General features: G+C 60.0%; 1 protein-coding gene across 2 annotated transcripts; it reads right to left on the bottom strand.

Annotated features, from left to right (window-relative positions):
• Window positions 1–1,492: 1,492 nt before the first annotated feature.
• Window positions 1,493–18,615, bottom strand: COL1A1 (collagen type I alpha 1 chain). 2 transcript variants are annotated; one of them, XM_045526210.1, is made up of 51 exons: window positions 18,361–18,615; window positions 16,716–16,910; window positions 16,577–16,611; window positions 16,439–16,474; window positions 16,248–16,349; window positions 15,418–15,486; window positions 15,119–15,163; window positions 14,910–14,963; window positions 14,701–14,754; window positions 14,147–14,200; window positions 13,975–14,028; window positions 13,592–13,645; window positions 13,469–13,513; window positions 13,301–13,354; window positions 13,141–13,185; window positions 12,913–12,966; window positions 12,574–12,672; window positions 12,441–12,485; window positions 12,242–12,340; window positions 12,063–12,116; window positions 11,759–11,866; window positions 11,627–11,680; window positions 11,237–11,335; window positions 11,014–11,067; window positions 10,827–10,925; window positions 10,211–10,264; window positions 9,932–9,985; window positions 9,798–9,851; window positions 9,633–9,686; window positions 9,131–9,175; window positions 8,939–9,037; window positions 8,546–8,653; window positions 8,055–8,162; window positions 7,802–7,855; window positions 7,589–7,642; window positions 7,273–7,380; window positions 7,132–7,185; window positions 6,959–7,012; window positions 6,666–6,827; window positions 6,458–6,565; window positions 6,181–6,288; window positions 6,023–6,076; window positions 5,815–5,922; window positions 5,400–5,453; window positions 5,177–5,284; window positions 4,794–4,847; window positions 4,395–4,502; window positions 4,020–4,302; window positions 3,682–3,872; window positions 3,144–3,386; window positions 1,493–3,024 (listed from the first exon to the last, which is right to left on the bottom strand). In XM_045526210.1, exons 1-51 carry the CDS (start codon window positions 18,482–18,484, stop codon window positions 2,878–2,880), a joined length of 4,413 nt encoding a protein of 1,470 aa, XP_045382166.1. In that variant the 5' UTR covers window positions 18,485–18,615; the 3' UTR covers window positions 1,493–2,877. The 2 variants fall into 2 exon arrangements, with proteins under 2 accessions (XP_045382166.1, XP_045382167.1); XM_045526211.1 differs by having other exon boundaries at window positions 7,802–7,827; window positions 8,072–8,162.
• Between the last annotated feature and the right edge of the window lie 198 nt (window positions 18,616–18,813).

Raw genomic sequence — 18,813 nt, 5'->3', positions numbered from 1 at the left:
TTTTGGTTGGCGTGACAGATGAGGACAGGGAGGGGACAGTGAGCCCGGATAGGTGGGCAGTGGCCAGGTAGAGGCTTGGGTGGCTCAGCATGTTTCTGGATCCTCCAGGGGGGCAGGTGGGGATGGGGCCTGGACAGCCAGGGTCCCTCCCGGGGACCCAGTGGCCCAGGGGCCCAGGTAGGTGGGGGTCACCTGCACAGTGTGTCAGGCAGCCATCACCAGGCACTCCATGCATTAATCCACAGAGCCCTGGTCACAACACGACTTCGGGCAATTTGCGTATGAATAAGCCTTCATTTATCTGCCATAATTTCTTCTGCTCTAGACTAATTCCCTTTCCACGGTGTCCTAAGTGTGGTAGAAGTGCTAATGATGAATAATTAAGGGCCATAATGAATAGCCATGAATACTTCATGACAGCCCTGGTGTCAGAACTGCCAAAGGATGGCATCCACACACTTGTCCCTCTCTCTGCAGACCTCAGGGAGGAACACAGGCTTTTCCTCCCAGTCTCGGGGTGCCGGGTTTGCTCTAGGCTTCTGATGCTTTGGATTCTCTGTTCTCTGCTGACCATACGCCATTGTCCCCATTCCCTGAGATTGGGGAACCAACTGGTCACCTTCCCTCTGGGGGCCTCAGGTTCTCAGGCAGGCAGGGAGGTGCAGCCAGAGGGGGAGGGAAAAGAGAGGGGAGGGAGAAGAAAGAATTTGAGAAGAAAGAAGGAAAAGGAAAAGGAGTGGGCAGAAGGCAGGGGCTGGGCCCCCCAGGCCACCCCTCCCCGGGGTCTCAGAAGGCTAAGAGGGACCCAGGCCATGCTGGGCAAGGCCAGGCCTCTGTCCTTCCGGAGAGCACCCTGTGAGCGCCTGAACCACAGCTCTCCAACTCACTCCCAGGGAGCCCGGGCCCCCCACCTGGCTCAGCAGACCCCTTCTCAAGCTGTAAGGCTTGCTGCTCCTTTGGCAGGAGTTCCACGGGGGTGAGAAGGAGCAGAGGCCAGATGGCCTCCACGTTTGTCCAAGGAAGGGCCTTGTCCTCCTCACCAGCTCCGTGTCCCTCACCCTCCTGGCACCCCGAGGCTCCCGGTGCCCATGTGCATTGTCCCCCACCACCTCCAGTTCTGCAGGGTGCCCACGGCAGGGGGGAGTTGAGGGGAGAGTGGGTGTGAGGTTTGGGCAACCCAGGATCTGAAGGGAAGTGTGCATGTGTGTGTGCATGTGTGCGTTGCTGCACCCGTGGGCTGCCTGTGTGGCATCGCAGGGGAGACGAGGGTTTGGAAGACATGCAAGGAGAACGGCAAGAGACAGAAAAACAAAAGAGGAAAGGAAAAAGTTTAAGGCATAAGAAAGGCAAGAGGAAAGGCGGGCTATGGAGGGATCTAGAAGAGAAGGGGGAAAGTAAACGGAAGGCAAGCCCACCCCCCAACAAGCCCCCTCCCCATGCCTCCCCCTCCCCCGACTCCAAGGAAGGAAATCAGGAGACCACGGCAGATAAGTTTGGGTCATTTCCACATGCTTTATTCCAGCAATCAAAATAATTAAAAACATCTCAAATTATTATACACATACAAAATAGGTACAGAGTCTCTTGCTTCCTCCCACCCCTAGGGGGAAAAACTGCTTTGTGCTTTGGGAAGTTGTCTCTGAAACCCAGCCGAGAGAGGACGCAGGACAGACCAGGAGCGAGGCGGTGAGGGTGGGATGCAGCTGCAGGAGGAGAGCGTTTCAGAGGAGAGAGAGGTGGGCAGAGCAGAGGCCTGAGAAGGCAGAGGCAGTGGGGAGAGGGTGGAGAGCTGGAGCCTCGGCACCCGCCCCCCATGTTAAATAGCACCTTTAGAAAATTCACGAGTCCCCATCCACAAAAAAAAAAAAAAAAGAAAGAAAAGAAAAATATCAAGGAATAAAAATAGACTTTGAACAAAAAGGAACATTTGCTGGCCTGGGGGGGCATCTCAACTTTTATAGCACCAATGATTCCCTCCCCACCCCGCCCCGTCACAGAGATGTAGCACCTTTGATATAAAACGAGGCGGCTTCCAACCTGCCCCCATCCCCGCCCCCACGCAGTTGCCCCGGTGACACATAAAGACAAGAACGAGGTAGTCTTTCAGCAACACAATTACACAAGGAACAGAACAATCTCTCCCACCCAGCCCTGCGGCACGAGGGATTGACACGCTTTCCCCAAATCCGATGTTTCTGCTCTGTCGTGGCCCCTCCTGACTCTCCTCCAAACCTGGGTGGGGGTCGGAGGCTCCCCGGGCATGGCCCCCTCAAAAAACGAAGAGGGGTGTGTTGCAGGGGCCGTGGGGATGCCAGGTGGCGAGGCTTCTTTGGCAGTCTGAGAACTCCAGGTCCCCCCAGGGTTTGGGGGTGCTGGGTGGGCTGGGGGTGGGGCCACTGGGGTGTTTCGGCATTGCCTTTGGTTGATGGGCAGACAATGCATTGTTTCCTGTGTCTTTCGGGGAGACTTAGATTTGGGGAGCAGTGGCGGGGAGGCCCCAAGGTGGGGTGGAGAAAGGAGCAGAAAGGGCAGCGTTGGGGGATCATAAAGCCCAACGGGCAGAAAAGGACTTACCCCCTCGTGGGTCTTCAAGCAAGTGGACCAAGCTTCCTTTTTTAAAAAGTTATTTATTTATTCTTTTTTTTTTTTTTTGGTAAGGTTGAATGCACTTTTGGTTTTTGGTCATGTTCAGTTGGTCAAAGATAAAAACTAAGTTTGAGAGATGAATGCAAAGGAAAAAAATATTTTCCAAAGTCCATGTGAAATTGTCTCCCATTTTTTGGCTTTTTGAGGGGTTCAGTTTGGGTTGTTTGTCTGTTTCCGGGGAGGGGGGAAAGTGGATTGGGTGGGAGGGAGCCAGGTTGGGGTGGAGGGAGTTTACAGGAAGCAGACAGGGCCAACGTCGACTCCGAATTCCTGGTCTGGGGCACCAACGTCCAAGGGGGCCACATCGATGATGGGCAGGCGGGAGGTCTTGGTGGTTTTGTATTCGATCACTGTCTTGCCCCAGGCTCCGGTGTGACTCTGGGGTGAGGCGGAGTCAAAGGGAGGGGGGCGTTACCATGGCAGCAACGGAGGGCGGGCACTGCCCAAAGAGCCAGAGCCCAGACAGGGGTCCCTGCCTGGGGCCTCGGGGGACTCACCGTGCAGCCGTCGGTGGTGACGCTGTAGGTGAAGCGGCTGTTGCCCTCGGCCCGGATCTCGATCTCGTTGGAGCCCTGGAGGAGCAGGGCCTTCTTGAGGTTGCCGGTCTGCTGGTCCATGTAGGCCACGCTGTTCTTGCAGTGGTAGGTGATGTTCTGGGAGGCCTCGGTGGACATCAGGCGCAAGAAGGTCAGCTGGATGGCCACATCGGCAGGGTCGGAGTCCTGGCCACCGTACTCGAACTGTGGGGGAGGGGGCAGAGTGAGGAGCTGACGGCCATGCGGGAGCCTCCAGTCCTGGCCTCCCTGCCCGGGCTCCCCTGAGAGCAGCCCAGTGAACCCCTACATCAAGAAGGAGCATCGTGTGCCCACAGGCACCTGTGTCTGAGCCAGTGTCAAGGACCTAGGACCCCTGCCCCCAGCTCAGCTCCATCCAGCACACTTAGCAGAGATGGAGTCCAGCCCAGGCTTTCGTGCCCCTTCCTGGCACTGGGCCAGCCCACCTCCTGACAGTGGCTCTAGGGTCCAGCTCACGCACCTGGAATCCGCCATTCATGCTCTCGCCAAACCAGACGTGCCTCTTGTCCTTGGGGTTCTTGCTGATGTACCAGTTCTTCTGGGCTACGTTGGGATGAGTGGGGTACACGCAGGTCTCACCAGTCTCCATGTTGCAGAAGACCTTGATGGCATCCAGGTTGCAGCCTTGGTTGGGGTCAATCCAGTACTCTCCTGCGGTAGGGTGGGCAAGGTGGAGTCAGGGGGAGTGGAGAGCCAGCACCATACGGGAGGTGGGGCACGTGTGGGCATGGGACCCTGGCATAGGGACCCTGGCACGGCAGGAGGAGGAGGAAGGGGGCAGCCAGGGCAGGCCCTCACCACTCTTCCAGTCAGAGTGGCACATCTTGAGGTCACGGCAGGTGCGGGCGGGGTTCTTGCGGCTGCCCTCGGGGCTCCGGATGTTCTCAATCTGCTGGCTCAGGCTCTTCAGGGTGGTGTCCACCTCGAGATCACGGTCACGGACCACATTGGCATCGTCAGCCCGGTAGTAGCGGCCAGAATCCTGAGCCTTCTCTTGAGGTGGCTGAGGCAGGAAGCTGAAGTCGTAACCGCCGCTGGGAGGACCAGGGGGACCAGGGGGCCCGGGAGGGCCGGGGGGACCCTGCACAGAGGAGGAGGAGAGTGGGGATTACCGGCGTCTGAGAGTCCTGGGGCTGGAGGGCTGTGAGGCAGAGGGGCTGAGGGGCTACGTACAACAGGACCAGCATCACCAGTGCGACCGCGAGGACCAGGGGGCCCGATGGGGCCGGGGAGACCGTTGAGTCCATCTTTGCCAGCAGCACCAGCAGAGCCAGGGGGACCCTGGAGGAGGAGACTGGTTAGAGGAAGCCCACCAGCAAGCCTGAGGCAACCCCAACTCTGGCAGAGAAGCCCACCACCCTCCCTGCTGGCCCGGGCTCGTCCCCGGGGCTGGGCCAGCAAACATTGCATGGGAGGAAGGATTGGGGTACGGGGAGGCTGAGGCTGGATCAGACTGTTCAGAACTCTTCCTCCCTTTGCCCATGCCCTGTCCAGAGAGTCAAGTGATGCCTGGGTCCCAGGCAAAGGGCCCCGGGGCCCAGGAAGAGGAGATCAGTTGAAGGTATGACATACTCGGGGACCGGCGGGACCAGAAGCTCCAGAGGGACCTTGTTCACCAGGAGAGCCCTGAAGGACAGAGACAAAGGCAGTTCAGGCCCAGGGTGGGTCAAATGCAGCCGGGAGCTGGCTGGGGAGGTGAGGGGCAGCCTGCGCCCCCTCATTATCCTGGAAATCTAGCCCCAGGGTGTCCTTAGGCTGACAGCCCCCAACTCCCTCTCTGTGCGCCCCTCGCCCTCTCAGAAGAGACTTGGAAATGCCCATAAATCTTTAGACCCCAGTCCCTACTAGGGAGGAGTCAGAATGACTACCCAGAGGGGGAAACTGAGGCAAAGGGCTCCCCCCCCCGACCATCACACACACAGCATGGGGACTGGGGAGGGGCTGAGCATACTCACAGGAGGGCCAGGGGGACCCTGGAGGCCGGAGAAGCCACGGTGACCCTTTATGCCTCTTTCGCCCTGTTCGCCTGTCTCACCCTTGTCACCACGGGGGCCTTGGGGTCCCTAGAAGAGACGAGGGGACAGGCTGTCAGGTGGAAGTTCTGCCAGCACCAGGCAGGACACTGTCCACATCCGCACAAGGGTTCTGAGGGCAGGGGAGACACAGCAGGGTACTTACAGCGGGGCCACGGGCACCAGCGGGGCCAACAGGACCAGCAGGACCGGCAGGACCCTGGGGACAGCAAGGAGAGTGTTAGGGCCTGGCCAGGGGAGGCTGAGGTGGGGGTCCGGCACAGCTTGAGCTGTGGGATGAGACCAGCTGGACCCTCTCTCCCCACATCCTTCCCACTGTGGCATCTCCCCTCACCCCAGGTAACCTCCCCAGAGCTGGGCCAACTCCACTCCTCGGGGGAGACGCGGTGCTGTCTGGGAGGGGGGCCTCGAGGCTGAGCTGTAGCTCAGTTTTCTCAGGGAGGCTGAGGGCCTGGCCGTCTTGCAAGACCTCCCCGCGTCCCCGGCCCGGGGGAAGTCAGACGTCCATCCCTGGGCCGCTAGGCCCAGCCAGAAGCAGGGAGCCGCGCCCAGCTACTTACAGTCTCACCACGATCGCCGCTCTTGCCAGCAGGGCCAACGGGGCCGGGGGCACCAGGAGCGCCGGGAGCGCCAGGGGGTCCAGAGGGGCCTGTCTCACCGCGGTCACCCTGGGATGGGATAATAGGGGATGCAGGTCAGCCGTGGCCAAAGGCCTGGCTGGGCGGGGAAGTGGTGGGCCGGGCTGTGGCCCCTGGTGTGGCCATTTACCTTGGGGCCAGGAGCTCCGTCTCGTCCGGGGGAGCCTTCGGCACCGGGAGCTCCCTGCGGGGGAAAGAAGAGGGGAGAGTCAGCAGGGGAGGGAGGCGCAGGCCAAGGCCAAAATGGCCCTGCGGAGGGCACTGGCACGGGGGCTGGGGACTGCTTACCTCACGTCCAGATTCACCAGGGGGTCCGGCCAATCCAGGGGGGCCCATGGGACCGGGGGGACCACGTTCGCCACTTGCTCCAGAAGGACCTTGTTTGCCGGGTTCACCCTAAGGGAGAAGAAAGCGTCAGGCCAGGGCTGGGGTGAGGGAGGGCCCTAGAGCCTCCCCAGGTCGTCTCCACTGAATCTGTCCTCCTTGGTGCCCCACCGCCACCCTGTGCCCTCCAAGTCCTGTGACGGTTTTGCTTAGGGTCCCCAAAGGGGAGGGGGGCACTCACAGAGGGGCCAGGAAGACCAGGGAAGCCTCTTTCTCCTCTCTGACCAGGCAGGCCGACCACACCACGCTGTCCGGCAATACCCTGAGGTCCGGGAGTGCCAGGAGCGCCCTGTGGGAGGCAGACAACAGTGAGGTGACTTACATCAGCACAGGGACAACCCCCAGCTCAGGACGCCTGAGAAGCTGCAGAGATCTGAGCTGGCACTTACAGCAGGCCCGTCAGCACCAGGGGAGCCTTTCTCGCCAGCGGGGCCAGGAGGACCAGGGGGACCAACTTCGCCGGGACGTCCAGCGGGGCCAGTCTCACCACGGGGACCTTTGGAACCTTCTTTGCCAGAGGGGCCAGGAGGGCCGGGGGGTCCAGCATTTCCCTGGATTGGGAGAGGAGGGGATGTCAGACTCCAGTGGGTTCTAGAGCATCACTGAGGCCTCAGTTGTCCCCCTGACAGCCTGGGCCTGCCGCCCCTGACCCAGAGCAGTGGCCTCCGCCATAGAGACTTACAGAGGGGCCGGGGGGACCAACACGGCCAGCAGCACCAGGGAATCCAGTAGCACCCTAGCAGAAGAGAACACGGGGGCAGTCAGAGGGAGGACAGCCAACTCACCTGACCCAGCTGCCCTCACCACCGGACGCCGGCTGGGGACAGACTCAGCAGAGAGGCGGGTGATACTCACAGGGGGACCAGCGCTGCCACGAGCACCTTTGGGTCCAGGAGCACCAACGTTACCCTGGAGGAGAGCACAGAGGTGTCAGGCCTGGTCTGGTCCAGGGTCCCGGCCTGCAGCATCTCAGGGCCCAGACGATGAGCTACTCACAATGGGGCCAGGGGGTCCAGCGGGTCCAGCAGGGCCAGGGGGACCGGCATCGCCTTTAGCACCAGCATCACCAGGTTCGCCTTTAGCACCAGGCTGGCCGTCAGCACCCTGGGGGCGGAGGGAGGTGGTGAGTGAGGGAGGGAGGCAGGCAGCTCTGTGGGCTGGGGGAGGTTCCACGGACTAGAGGCTGGAAGATAGGAAACAACCCCTCCCCACCCTCTCCCCTGACTCAGGCTGACGCCTCTGTCCTCATTCAGGTCCTCAAGGTCCCCGGTCCCAGGTGGTGATGGGAGATGAAGGGGGTCTTGGTACTCACAGGGGGTCCAGCGAAGCCAGCAGGGCCGGGGGGACCAGGCTCACCGCGGTCTCCCTAGAAGCAAAGGAGGCAAATCGAGAGATGCCGTGACGTGGAGGAAGGTGGGATGGGTGGAGTGGAGGCGCTGGGGGTGGGGCAGAGTCAGGGCCAGAGGTCAAGGGGAAGGGAGAGAAGGGCCAAGTGTGGGGTCTTAACTGGGTGTTCTGTACTTACGGGGGCACCACGAGCTCCAGTGGGACCAGCAGGGCCGCTGGGACCAGTTTCACCCTGAGAGGGAGGGATGAGAGACTCAGGGTAAGGGTTGTGCCCTGAGTACTCCTGGCAGGTGACCCCAGGAGAGCCTCCCCCTCCTTCCTGGTCCCTCCAGCTTCCTGGGTCACCAGCTTGGCTTGACAGGATCTCCCCGACTCCAGGCTTGCTGGGGAAGCTGAGTGTTAGGGAAGAAGGAGGGAGGTGGCCACCTCACCTTGTCACCAGCGGCACCAGCAGGGCCAGGAGGACCGATGGGGCCAGTCAGACCACGGACGCCATCTTTGCCAGGAGAACCATCAGCACCTTTGGGACCAGCATCGCCCTAAAGACAGGGAAAAGCCTGAGACTTCCAGTGTGGGGTGAGGAGGTGACCTACAGTGTTCTGCTTGTGTCTGGGACCCCTTGACATCTTTTTCCCCTGAAAGGATTCTGGGGATTCTAGGTTAGGAGGCCCCTGACTTGTGTAGCAGGATGAACAGGGAGCCTCCACCAAGGAGACGCCTCCACCTCTCATCACCATGGTAACTCACGGGGAGAGAAGGGCCTGGACCGCAGGTAGAGGATTCATCAGCACAGAGGCCAGAGGGAAGAAGAGGGGATTCAGAAGAGGGAAAGATCCGGGGAGAAGGAGAGACGCTGAGGGATCTAGAGCCGGGAGAGAAACGGAGGCACGAAGGGCTCAGGGGAGCGGGAGGCTGAACTTACTCTGTCACCCTTGGGGCCGGGAAGACCAGCTGCACCACGTTCACCAGGCATTCCCTGAAGGCCAGGGGCGCCCTGGCTACCAGGGGCTCCAGGGGCACCAGCATCACCCTATGTGACAACAAAGAAGATTGGAGTGAGGCCTGGGGTCTCCGGAGTGGGTCATAGCCCCAAGCCCCCTCTCTCAGGCTTGGTTCCAAGGCCAAAGACAGGCACCAGCTATGAGGAAAGACCCATAGCCCAGAGTTGAGCCTGCACATGGGCCCCCACCCTGGTCTTGCCTCCCGCCCTCCTGCATCTCCGTGGCTTTGGTCACAGCCAGCCATCCCCTGCCGCAGGAGGGGCAAGACCTGGTCCCCAGGCTGCTTGCTGGAGGCCCTGCCGTGCCGGCCTCACCTTAGCACCATCGTTGCCAGGAGCACCATTGGCCCCGCGGGGACCAGCAGGACCAGGGGGACCCTGCACACCACGCTCGCCAGGGAAACCTCTCTCTCCCTAGAAGGGAACGACAGGGCATGTGACAGCTGCTCCAGAGACAGGGCCAAGCACAAGGCATCTTACGGGAACACTGCAAGGGGTTCTACTTACTCTTGCTCCAGAGGGGCCAGGGGCACCAAGGTCTCCAGGAACACCCTGAGGGATAGGGAGGAACAGGCGGTGAGCAAACTCCACCTGGGGCCACCCCACTAGAAAGAACTCCTGTCCCTCCTCCCGGGGCCTGGCCCTCGGGGACCATGATTAGAAAGGGACAGTGTCTCAGCACTGAACTGGGAGTATCCTGCACAGCCCTCTATTCCTCCTTGGGGTGCGTCAAAGGCCTCCCCTCTCCCCAGACTTTGTACCAAGAGTTAAGATCAGAAGGGCGGAGGCAAGTCACAGAGGATTCCAGCAGCTCTGGAAAGAAGTCACCCAGACTAGAGCTATGCAGCACCCTGCTTCCCTCTGCGTAGCTCCCTTCAGGATAGGAAGTTCTTCCTGGTGTCTAACCTTGATCCCTCTAGTTGATGGTTGTCTGATTAGCTAGGAGCAGGGGCCTGTCCCTCTGTGTGTCCTGCATCCCCCACCCTTCTGGGTGGTGGCTAACTCTTACCTGTTCACCAGGTTTGCCTGCTTCACCAGGAGGACCAGCGGGGCCAGGGAGACCCTGCAGGTGGGAAACGGGGAGGAAAGAGGGAGGGTTTAGGATCCGGAAGGGAACAAAGGCGTTTCTGCGCCTCCACCCTCCCCCAGCACCCTGACAGCCATGAGACCTCACCTGGAAGCCGGGGGAGCCGGCAGGGCCTTGTTCACCTCTCTCTCCAGCGGGACCCTGTGTGGAGAGAATGCTGTGGTCACAGCAAAGCCAACGAGAGGAGGGACAAGGGGTGTCTGCCTGTCAGGGACACTTACAGCAGGGCCGGGGGCTCCCTGAGCTCCAGCTTCTCCGTCTTTGCCAGCAGGACCCTGCAGGGGAGAGTAAGGAAGAGCTCAGTGGGGAGGCCCAGCGCAGCTGGAGGAAGGGCAGGTGGCAGGGCAGGTGGGGGGGGCCGAGGACAAAGCAGACTGCAGGTGGCTCCTGGTGCCCCGCTGAGGGGCTGTGGCCTCTTGCATCCCTCCCGTGTGGAGGGGGATATGTCAGGGGCAGGGGCAGGGGCAGGAAGCGGACAGGGACCAAAAGGAGATACTTACAACAGCGCCAGGGGGTCCGGGAACACCTCGCTCTCCAGCCTTGCCGGGCTCTCCCTGCGGAGGAAGGGTTAGGCTTCAGGGAGCTGAAGTGAGACACTGGGGCCTCCTGGGTCCCTCCCGTTTACTTTAAGTGGAATTTTGGGGGGCTTTGTTTTCCAAAGACTCTGCAGGCCCCTGGGGATGCTTTTGCTGGCTTTTCTTGCTTGGTCCCTCAGCCTGTCCCTGAGGCCTCTCCTCCCAAGACACCCCTTCAGGCTCCTTCTCCCGTCAGCCTCTCCCCATCCTTCTCCCTGCCCTGTGCCTGCTGTGACCTGCACTGCAATGGACTCTCACCTCCTCTGGTATCTCCTTCGGAACCTCAAAGAATCCCCCAAGATTTGGGGGTGACTACCATATGAAAGGCCCTTCCGATCCCCATGTGTGGGGGGAGTGCCACCGACAATGCCCATCCCCAGGGACAGGGCAATGATCCTGGAGCCTGGAGAAGTGTCTCATTTTGCAGATAAGGAGACTGAGACCCAGAAGGGGACAGTAAGTCACTGAGCCCAGAGCCCAGGACTCTCGCCTCCCAGCTGTGTCCATCCCAGCTCTGCGTCGCTGCTCACTGACTACTCACAGCAGCACCTTTGGGTCCAGGGAATCCCATCACACCAGCCTGACCACGGGCACCAGGGGGGCCTGGGGGTCCGGGACGACCATCTTGACCAGCGGGACCCTGCGGACGGGAGACACGAAGGCGGTGGTGAGGACAGAGGGAAGGCAGACAGAAGAGCGGGAGGGGGCACAGGGACAGTGATACTTACAGGGGGGCCAGTTTTGCCATCGGGACCAGGGCTGCCGGGGCTGCCAGTCAGACCCTAGAGGGGAAGCAGGGAGGTGTGAGTTGGGCAGGGGAGGAGGCTGAGGGAGAAGCGGGGAGGACTCCAGAGGGCAGATTCCTGGGCCTGCTCCAGAGCACTTCATCCCAGACCCCACGCAGGACGGTCCGGGGCCTGGCTGAACCGGGCCGAAGGGCTGGGGTCTCACCTTGGCGCCGGGCAGGCCAGCTTCACCGGGGCGGCCAGCTTCGCCAGGGGAACCTTTGGGCCCAGCAGGGCCAGGAGAACCACGTTCGCCAGCAGGACCCTGGGTGGGGGGAAGTCACAGGAACAATTAGGGTCTCAAGTCTGGGCCTTTCCCATGGGCCAGCCTCTTCTTTCTTCCGGGGGGAGGGGGGCAGCTGGTTCAGGTGGGCTTTGAGGGGCATTAGTGGGGGTGGGACAGTCCAGGTGAGGCCCAGTGTGAAACAAGAGACACACACATCTGCAGCCACAGCCCGGAGCACCAATGACTAGGGCTGGGGGTGACTACGGGGGAAGAGGAAGGTGATGCCCAGGGAGCGGCAGGGTCAGCCCCCCAGCCCCAGAGAGACGTTACCTTTGGACCAGCAACACCATCTGCGCCAGGGAAACCACGGCTACCAGGTCCACCCTGTGGGAGGAGAGGCCAGTGAGCTCAGGGACACATTGGTGGCAGAGAAGGAGGGAGGGGTGGATAGGGGGCACTTACACGCTCGCCAGGGGGTCCGGGCAGGCCAGCGGGTCCGGGTTCACCTCGGGCTCCACGCTTTCCTTCTTCGCCAGCAGGGCCAGGGGGACCTTGAACACCAGCAGGGCCCTGGAGGGGGCAAAGTGGGGGGCGGCCTGTGTTGAGGGCCCATCCTGATGCCAGCCCTGGAGCCAGCCCGAGGCTAGGCCTCCAGTGCCAGGGGCTCCCCCAGAAGACCAGGGGCTCCCATTCCTCCCTGGAGCTCCCTCAAGGGGCCCCCAGGGCAGGGCGGGCTGGGCTGCAGGGAGGGTGCCAGGGCACTTACGGGCTCTCCCTTGGCACCAGCGTCTCCTTTGTTGCCGGGAGCACCAGGTTCACCCTGCGAGGGACAGAAGGCAAGCCGAGAGTCGGGGGGTGCTCAGTGGGCCTACATCTTCCGCTCTCCAGACGAGGGCCACACTGGAGCCAGAGCACGGGGTGGCAGAAGGGGAGGTTTGTACTTACGCTGTTACCCTTGGGACCAGGAGGGCCGCTGGGGCCCTGGGGACCAGAGGGGCCTCGGGCACCAGGGAAGCCAGGAGCACCAGCAATACCAGGAGCGCCCTGGGGGAGGCAGAACAGACAGCTGAGCCCAGGAGCGGAGGGCACGGAGCAGGGGGAGAACGGGCTCCAGGGCAGGACTGACACCTGGCAGGGTACTTACATTGGCGCCTTTAGCACCAGGCTGTCCATCAGCACCAGGGTTTCCCTGTGGCACAGAGAAAGGACTGTGAGTGACAGGTAGGAACTCTGAGGTTGGTAAGTGGCACAGGGGACACTGAGAAGAGGACACTTACAGCAGGGCCAGCAGCACCAGCAGGGCCAGGGGGGCCGGGCTCACCACGCACACCCTGGGGACCTTCAGAGCCTCGGGCTCCTTGGGGACCAGCTTCACCCTGGATCAGAAGAAAAGACGTGTCAGAAGCCACCCCAGGGAACCCAACCTTATCTCTGGATGGCAGGAGGAAGGGGAGACAGCAGCAGGAGACCAAGAATCAGGACTCTAAGATCAGAGGACAAAGGTGTTGGAAGATGGGCTCCTCTCTTGCCACTCTGGGTCCCTCCAGTTTGGGGAGCAGGGAGACACCCGCCCCTTGGCCTGCACGGGTCATGCCCAGAGAAGGGCAGGGTCTCACCTTAGCACCAACAGCACCAGGGAAGCCAGGAGGACCAGCGGGACCAGTGGGACCCTGCAAATGAAATGGGGATGTCAGCAAGAAGGAAGGTGCAGCTTCAAGTCACACCTGGGACAGAAGTCCTGGGGCTCAGACCAACATGGGTCCCCTCCCCCCCATGTCAGCCCTGAGAGCTGACACTGAGACCCCTCCCCACTCCCAGGCACGAGGTCCAGGGGCCACACTCACAGGGGGGCCAGCAGCACCAGTAGCACCATCATTTCCGCGAGCACCCTGCAGGAGAGAGGGGAAGCCTCGGTTATGTCCGCTGAGCACTGGACAGTCCCTGCAGCTTCTGGGGAACCCCTTCTGGAGCCCAGGGATCCCCCAAGGGACCAGAAGTACTTACAGCAGGGCCAGGGGCTCCAGGGCGACCTCTCTCACCAGGCAGACCACGGGGGCCCTGTCAAGCAAACGAAGAGAAGTCAAATGAGAGGGGAGACAGCCGCTTCCCCCAGCCTCCATCTTGCCCCTGCCCCCTGCCCCCTCCCTTCCCTCTGGAACCCGGCACACTCACCATCTGACCAGGGGCTCCATTTTCACCAGGGCTGCCAGGCTCACCCTACAGAGCAGAGAAGACAGTGAGGAATTCCTTCATGTGGGACAGGTGGAGGACCATGACATTCAGACAGCCTCTTACCTTGGGACCGGCAGGACCAGCATCTCCCTTGGCACCATCCAAACCACTGAAACCCTAAGATAGGAAGGAGGGACAAGGTGAGACCCTTCGGAGGTGGAGGACCACGTTGACATCCACCCAGACCTGAGAAAGGACCTTGGGAAGTCACCACTGCCATCCCCATCTCTGAGCTAGACTAAGCCCCACTGGTCCAAGATCTCACCCAATCCCTTTATGGGGACTTCTTTGCCATGGAGAGAAGGCTTTTGGATGTCTACTCTGTATCCCTTGGGACTCCTGTAGCTGCCACCCACCAGGATGGATACTAGGATCCTTTGGAGAAGCAGCTGGAAAGGTGGAATGCTAGGGACTTTGGGATCTTAGATGACTCAGAGGGGACTTACTCTGTGTCCCTTCATTCCAGGAAGGCCAGCTGTTCCGGGCAATCCCCGAGCACCCTGGAGGGAAAAGGAAAGGAAAACAAGAAGGGCCATTAGAATGCACCACTGTGGCCCCAGCTCCCAGACGAAGCCCCAGTGCTTCGAAGCCCGGGGTACAGCTGCAGCCCCTGCTCACCTGAGGCCCAGGAGGCCCACGCTCACCAGGACGGCCGGGTTTTCCAGCTTCTCCCTGCGAGGAAGAGAAAAGGCCATGATGCCCACGTGCTCTGGGGCTGGAAAAAGTAGGGAAGGTCTCCCTCTTCTTGGGATTGTTGCAAGTCAGGTTTAGGGGCCCAGAATCTTATCTTTGAATCTAGAGTTCAGTTTAAATTTACTGTGAAACCGTTGTTTGGTGAAATCTGAGTCCCTCCAAGGGAATTTCTGTTGATTTCTGTCATCAGCATTTTAATCTCATCATCTGTGCACCAGTTTACCCCGAGGGACAGTGGGGATTGCTTTAAGGTGGCTGGGGTAAGGGAAGGAACAGTCTCCCTGTTGGGGAGCTGGGGGAACACACCCCACTAAGGGTAAAGGTCATTGTTCAAGGGCAGTCCCATGCATCAGGGAGAACTTGCCCTCCTGCCTCTGGGCATCACCCCCAAAGGTGGTGGGGGCACTGGAATGGCCATTATGTGACCCAACCATGGCGGCCATGGGGTCAAATGGTATCTTCTCATTGGGGCTACTTACATCATCTCCATTCTTGCCAGGGGGACCAGGGGGACCACGGGGACCCATGGGACCCTAGAGAAAATAGGAGAGGTGGTTAGAATCCCCAGGATAAGGAAAAAAGAAAGGGAAGGCTGGGGTTGGAAGGCGTTGAGGAAGACCCCGGATTGGGGGGTCCTTCAACAGGAGAAGCTGTGTTCGTAGAGGGAGTATCTGTATAGAGTGCTTACTGAGGCTCCAGGCTCGCCAGGCTCACCAGGGGGACCTTGGAAACCTTGGGGACCCTGGAGAACAAGGAGAGAAGTGTGGGGTTAGAAGGAAGGCCATCCTTTTCCTATCACACCAAGAGATCTATGAACACCTTCCCTTCCCTCGTCCCAATCTTCCCCGCAAAAGACCAAAGCCCAGGGAGATACATGAAGACCTCTCAGATACTCACAGGTGCGCCAGGGGGGCCAGGGAGACCACGAGGACCAGAGGGACCCTAGAGAAGGAGAAGAAAAAGGGGCCATGGTGATTCCCTCTGCAGGAAAGCACAACATAGTCTAGTCTTGTGACCTCCCATTTGTGCCTGTTGGGACCACTCATTTGTCCTGCTTCCTCTTGGGACTCTGAGGTCCCAAAAGTGGTCTTTACTGCCAAGCCATCTATGCCAGCCCCGTATGTCAACACTGGGCGGTCTCCTCTGGAGCCACATCTACTCCTCTTCCATCACCAGCGCTCCCCCTGGTGGCTCACCATGGGGCCAGGCACGGAAATTCCAGTTGATTTCTCATCATAGCCGTAAGACATCTGAGGAGCAAAGTTCTAGAAAAAACAAGGGTCAGGAAGAAGACATCACTGATATGCAAAAAGCTGACATCGTTTGCTTCCTGATGTGATGTACAATAACACTGGACAACAACATTACTTGTGAAATAGTCCCAGCAAAAACACATCACTTGAATCTAATCTTATCAGACAATCCCAAATTGAGGGACAGTCTACAAAACAACTGGCCTCTATAACACAACTGGACTCTGCAGAAACTTTCAGTGTTGTGAAAAACAAAGAAAGTCTGAGGAGTGTTCCACATTCATGGAAACTAAAGCAACATTACAATTAGCTACAAGTCATTATCCTGGATGGGACCATGGGTCAGGGGAAAAAATTCTATAAAGGACATTATTGGGACATTGGTGAACTTTGAATATGGACTGTACATTAGCTAAAAGTATTGGATCAATGTTAAATTTCCTAAATTTAATTATTGTGCTATGGTCACTCAAGAGAATGCTCTTGTTCTTAGGAAAAACACACTGAAATATTTAGGAGCAAAGGGGCATGATGTTAGCAACTTACTCTTAAAAGGATCAGAAAAAAATGATGTGTACATATAAACAGAGGCTTAAAGCAAATGTGACAAACTGTGAAGGGTATGTGAGAGTTCTTTGCACTACTCTTGCAACTTTTCTGTAAGTTTTAAGTCATGCAAAATGTTAAATTATGCCATCTGTCAAAAACCAAAAACAAAACAGGGGAGAGAGGACACACAAGGCCTCCCATGGGTGTCTCGACCCTCCACTTACTCCTCCGAGGCCAGGGGGTCCGGGAGGTCCGGGGGGTCCGGGAGGTCCGGGAAGTCCAGGCTGTCCAGGGATGCCATCTCGGCCAGGGGGGCCTGCGGGTCCCTGCAGGGGAGAGGGCGGGCCAGGGTGAGCGCTGGCCAGGAGCCACGCCCACCTGCAGCCCCCCACAGCCGAGAGAGTGCAAGGCTTACCCTTGGGCCTCGGGGGCCAGTGTCTCCCTTGGGTCCCTATGAGGTTGGGGAAGAAGAAACAAAAAGAGGCTGAGTTAGAGAAGGGAGGACCGTAAGGAGTCACGGGAGGGTTGGTAAAAGTCGAGGACAGAGGATTACCTCGACTCCTGTGGTTTCTTGGTCCGTAACTGACTCTAGGGTGACAAGAGATGAGGGTCAGAGGCAGGGTCTGCTAACAAGACGCAGGGCGCAGGAGCGCCCCGGCCTCCCCCACCCCAGCCCCGGAGCTGAGCTGTACCTGCGCCGTCGGGGCAGACAGGACAGCACTCGCCTTCGGGGGGTTCGACGCCGGGGCAGTTCTTGGATTCGTCACAGATTACGTCATCGCACAACACTTTGCCGTCGTCGCAGACACAGATCCGGCAGGGCTCAGGTTTCCATACTTCCCGGTCATGGTACCTGAGGCCGTTCTGTACGCAGGTGACTGGTGGGACTGGGGCAAGTGGGGAAGGGGTGGGCTGTCAGCAGCGCCCGAGACCCCCGCCTCGGGGCTCCAGGGACCCCAACCCCATCTGTCCTTCCCCTCTGTCTCAGAGACACACTTAGATTTTCCACTTCCCTCCCCTCCCCCCGTTTCCTAAATCCTTAAAAGCTCGTCTGCTCCTCATCAGCCCCAGTGACAGCGCCGAGGCTCCCGGCCAGGGCGGCTATAACTCTTTCCAGTTCCCAGGAATTTAAACAAAGCTTTAGGCCGCGGTTGCTTCCAACTCCAACCTCAGCCCATTGGCGCTGAAGCCAAGTGAAATAAAAAGCCGTGGGGGGGAGGGGGAGGGGGAGAAGAGGAGGGGCCCCATCGGGAGAGAGGCTCGCAGGGGGCGGCGGGAGGAGAGAAGGGCGGCCCAGATGTCAGTCCGCCCCCGTTCGCCCGGCAGGTGGGATGGCGTGGGCGGGGCTACGAGAATGGGCGGGGCTGATCGGAGCGGGGTCCCGCCCAGAGACTTGAAATGTACCTTGAAAGTAGGATACGCCCTGACTTCCAGCACCCAGACATCTTAAAAGCCTGCTCTCGGGGCTACCCCCAGCCCCCTCAAAGCCAGCCAGTGCCTCTGGGTCACTTCTTAGCCAAAGAACCAAAAAGTCCGCAAATAGTGATGCAGTTAGTTAGCCACGCCCACCGAGCTAGCAGCTACCCGCACGGCCACGAGGTGGCGGGCAACGCTAAGCGATGGGGACGGGGCGGGGCCAAGTTCTCGGGACTTGTCATTTCTTTTAGAGGCAGGGGCTATCCCATCCCCAGCTCTGTGTCCCAGATCTAGAGGTGGGGTCCACGCCTGGCAATAGCCTGGCCTTCCCGCTCCAGCTCCCGCGCCAGGAAGCTAGGGACGGCGAGGCGCAGTGCTCAGTGCGGATCAGCAGGGGGCGCAAGGACCCCGCCCCGCCCGGTCCGCGCCAAAGTTCTCATCTCCAGCCCGCCCCCTCTCCGCGCCCCCTCCCCCCCCAGACCAGCATCCCCGCAGCCCCGGGAACGCTGTCTCGCCTGCAGAGAGGGCAAACAATCTTTCCTTATGAATCATCCCACTGCCTTTCTGATCGCTTTTACAGCTTGAGCTCCAAATCCCCAGCTCGGCGCCCCCATCCCATCTTCGACGTACTTTCCCCTTCCCCGCGCCCAGATCCCCACTTTCCCTGTTGCGCGCTCGGGACTCTCAGGTACCAACTCAACGCCGCGCTCCATCTTCACCCCCCACTCCTGGGAGCGTTCATGTCCACCCGCGTCCCGGGTGAGCTCCCTGCTCGCCCAGGTCGTTAAGGAAGAGCCTTCGCCATCTCCCTTCCATCCCCGAGTCTCCGCAGCATCCCGAGTCTGTTTAAGCCGCAGCCCTGGGACCAAGCGCAGGGCGCGATACCAAGTAGCCCTGAACTCCCAGAAGTTTGGGACTTACTGTCTTCGTCTTGGCCCTGGACTTGGCCTTCCTCTGGGACGACTTGGCCTTCCTCTTGGCCGTGCGTCAGGAAGGCGGTGGCCGCTAAGAGGAGCAGGAGCCGGAGGTCCACAAAGCTGAACATGTCTAGACCCTAGACATGTAGACTCTTTGCGGCTGGGGTGGGGGTTAGCGTCCGCTCATGCGTGGCCTCTCACTCCGCGTGCCTCCTGCTCCGACCCCGAGGAGAAACTCCCGTCTGCTCCGACGACTGGCCAGGGCCCCTTTTATACCATCCCAGTGGAGGGCAGGGAGGAACCCTGCCCCTCGGAGAGGGGGAGCCGGCCGCCCGTCCCCCAGCCAATCAGAGCTGCCTGGCCCGGCCCCCAATTTGGGAGTTGGAAGGGAGAAGGGAGGAGGAGGGAAGAGAAGGGAAGGGAATCCACCCCACATCTCCCCCCTTCGCAGTGCTGC

Source organism: Lemur catta, chromosome 15, assembly GCF_020740605.2.
Source record: "Lemur catta isolate mLemCat1 chromosome 15, mLemCat1.pri, whole genome shotgun sequence".
Lineage (NCBI taxonomy): Eukaryota > Metazoa > Chordata > Mammalia > Primates > Lemuridae > Lemur > Lemur catta.
Note: the sequence above shows the minus strand (reverse complement) of the source record. Positions and strands in the feature narration are given on the sequence as shown.

Bases quoted from the DNA above. Each gene is read 5' to 3' on its own strand.
- COL1A1 (XM_045526210.1), bottom strand. From the start codon at position 18,484: ATGTTCAGCTTTGTGGACCTCCGGCTCCTGCTCCTCTTAGCGGCCACC. The intron at 14,029-14,146 runs GTGAGCAGGGGC...TTTTCCCTCCAG, and splicing joins GTGGGCCTCCTGGGCCTCAG to GGTGCTCGGGGATTGCCCGG. The intron at 3,387-3,681 runs GTGCGTGAGCTG...CCTCCCCCACAG, and splicing joins GCATGAATGGCGGATTCCAG to TTCGAGTACGGTGGCCAGGA.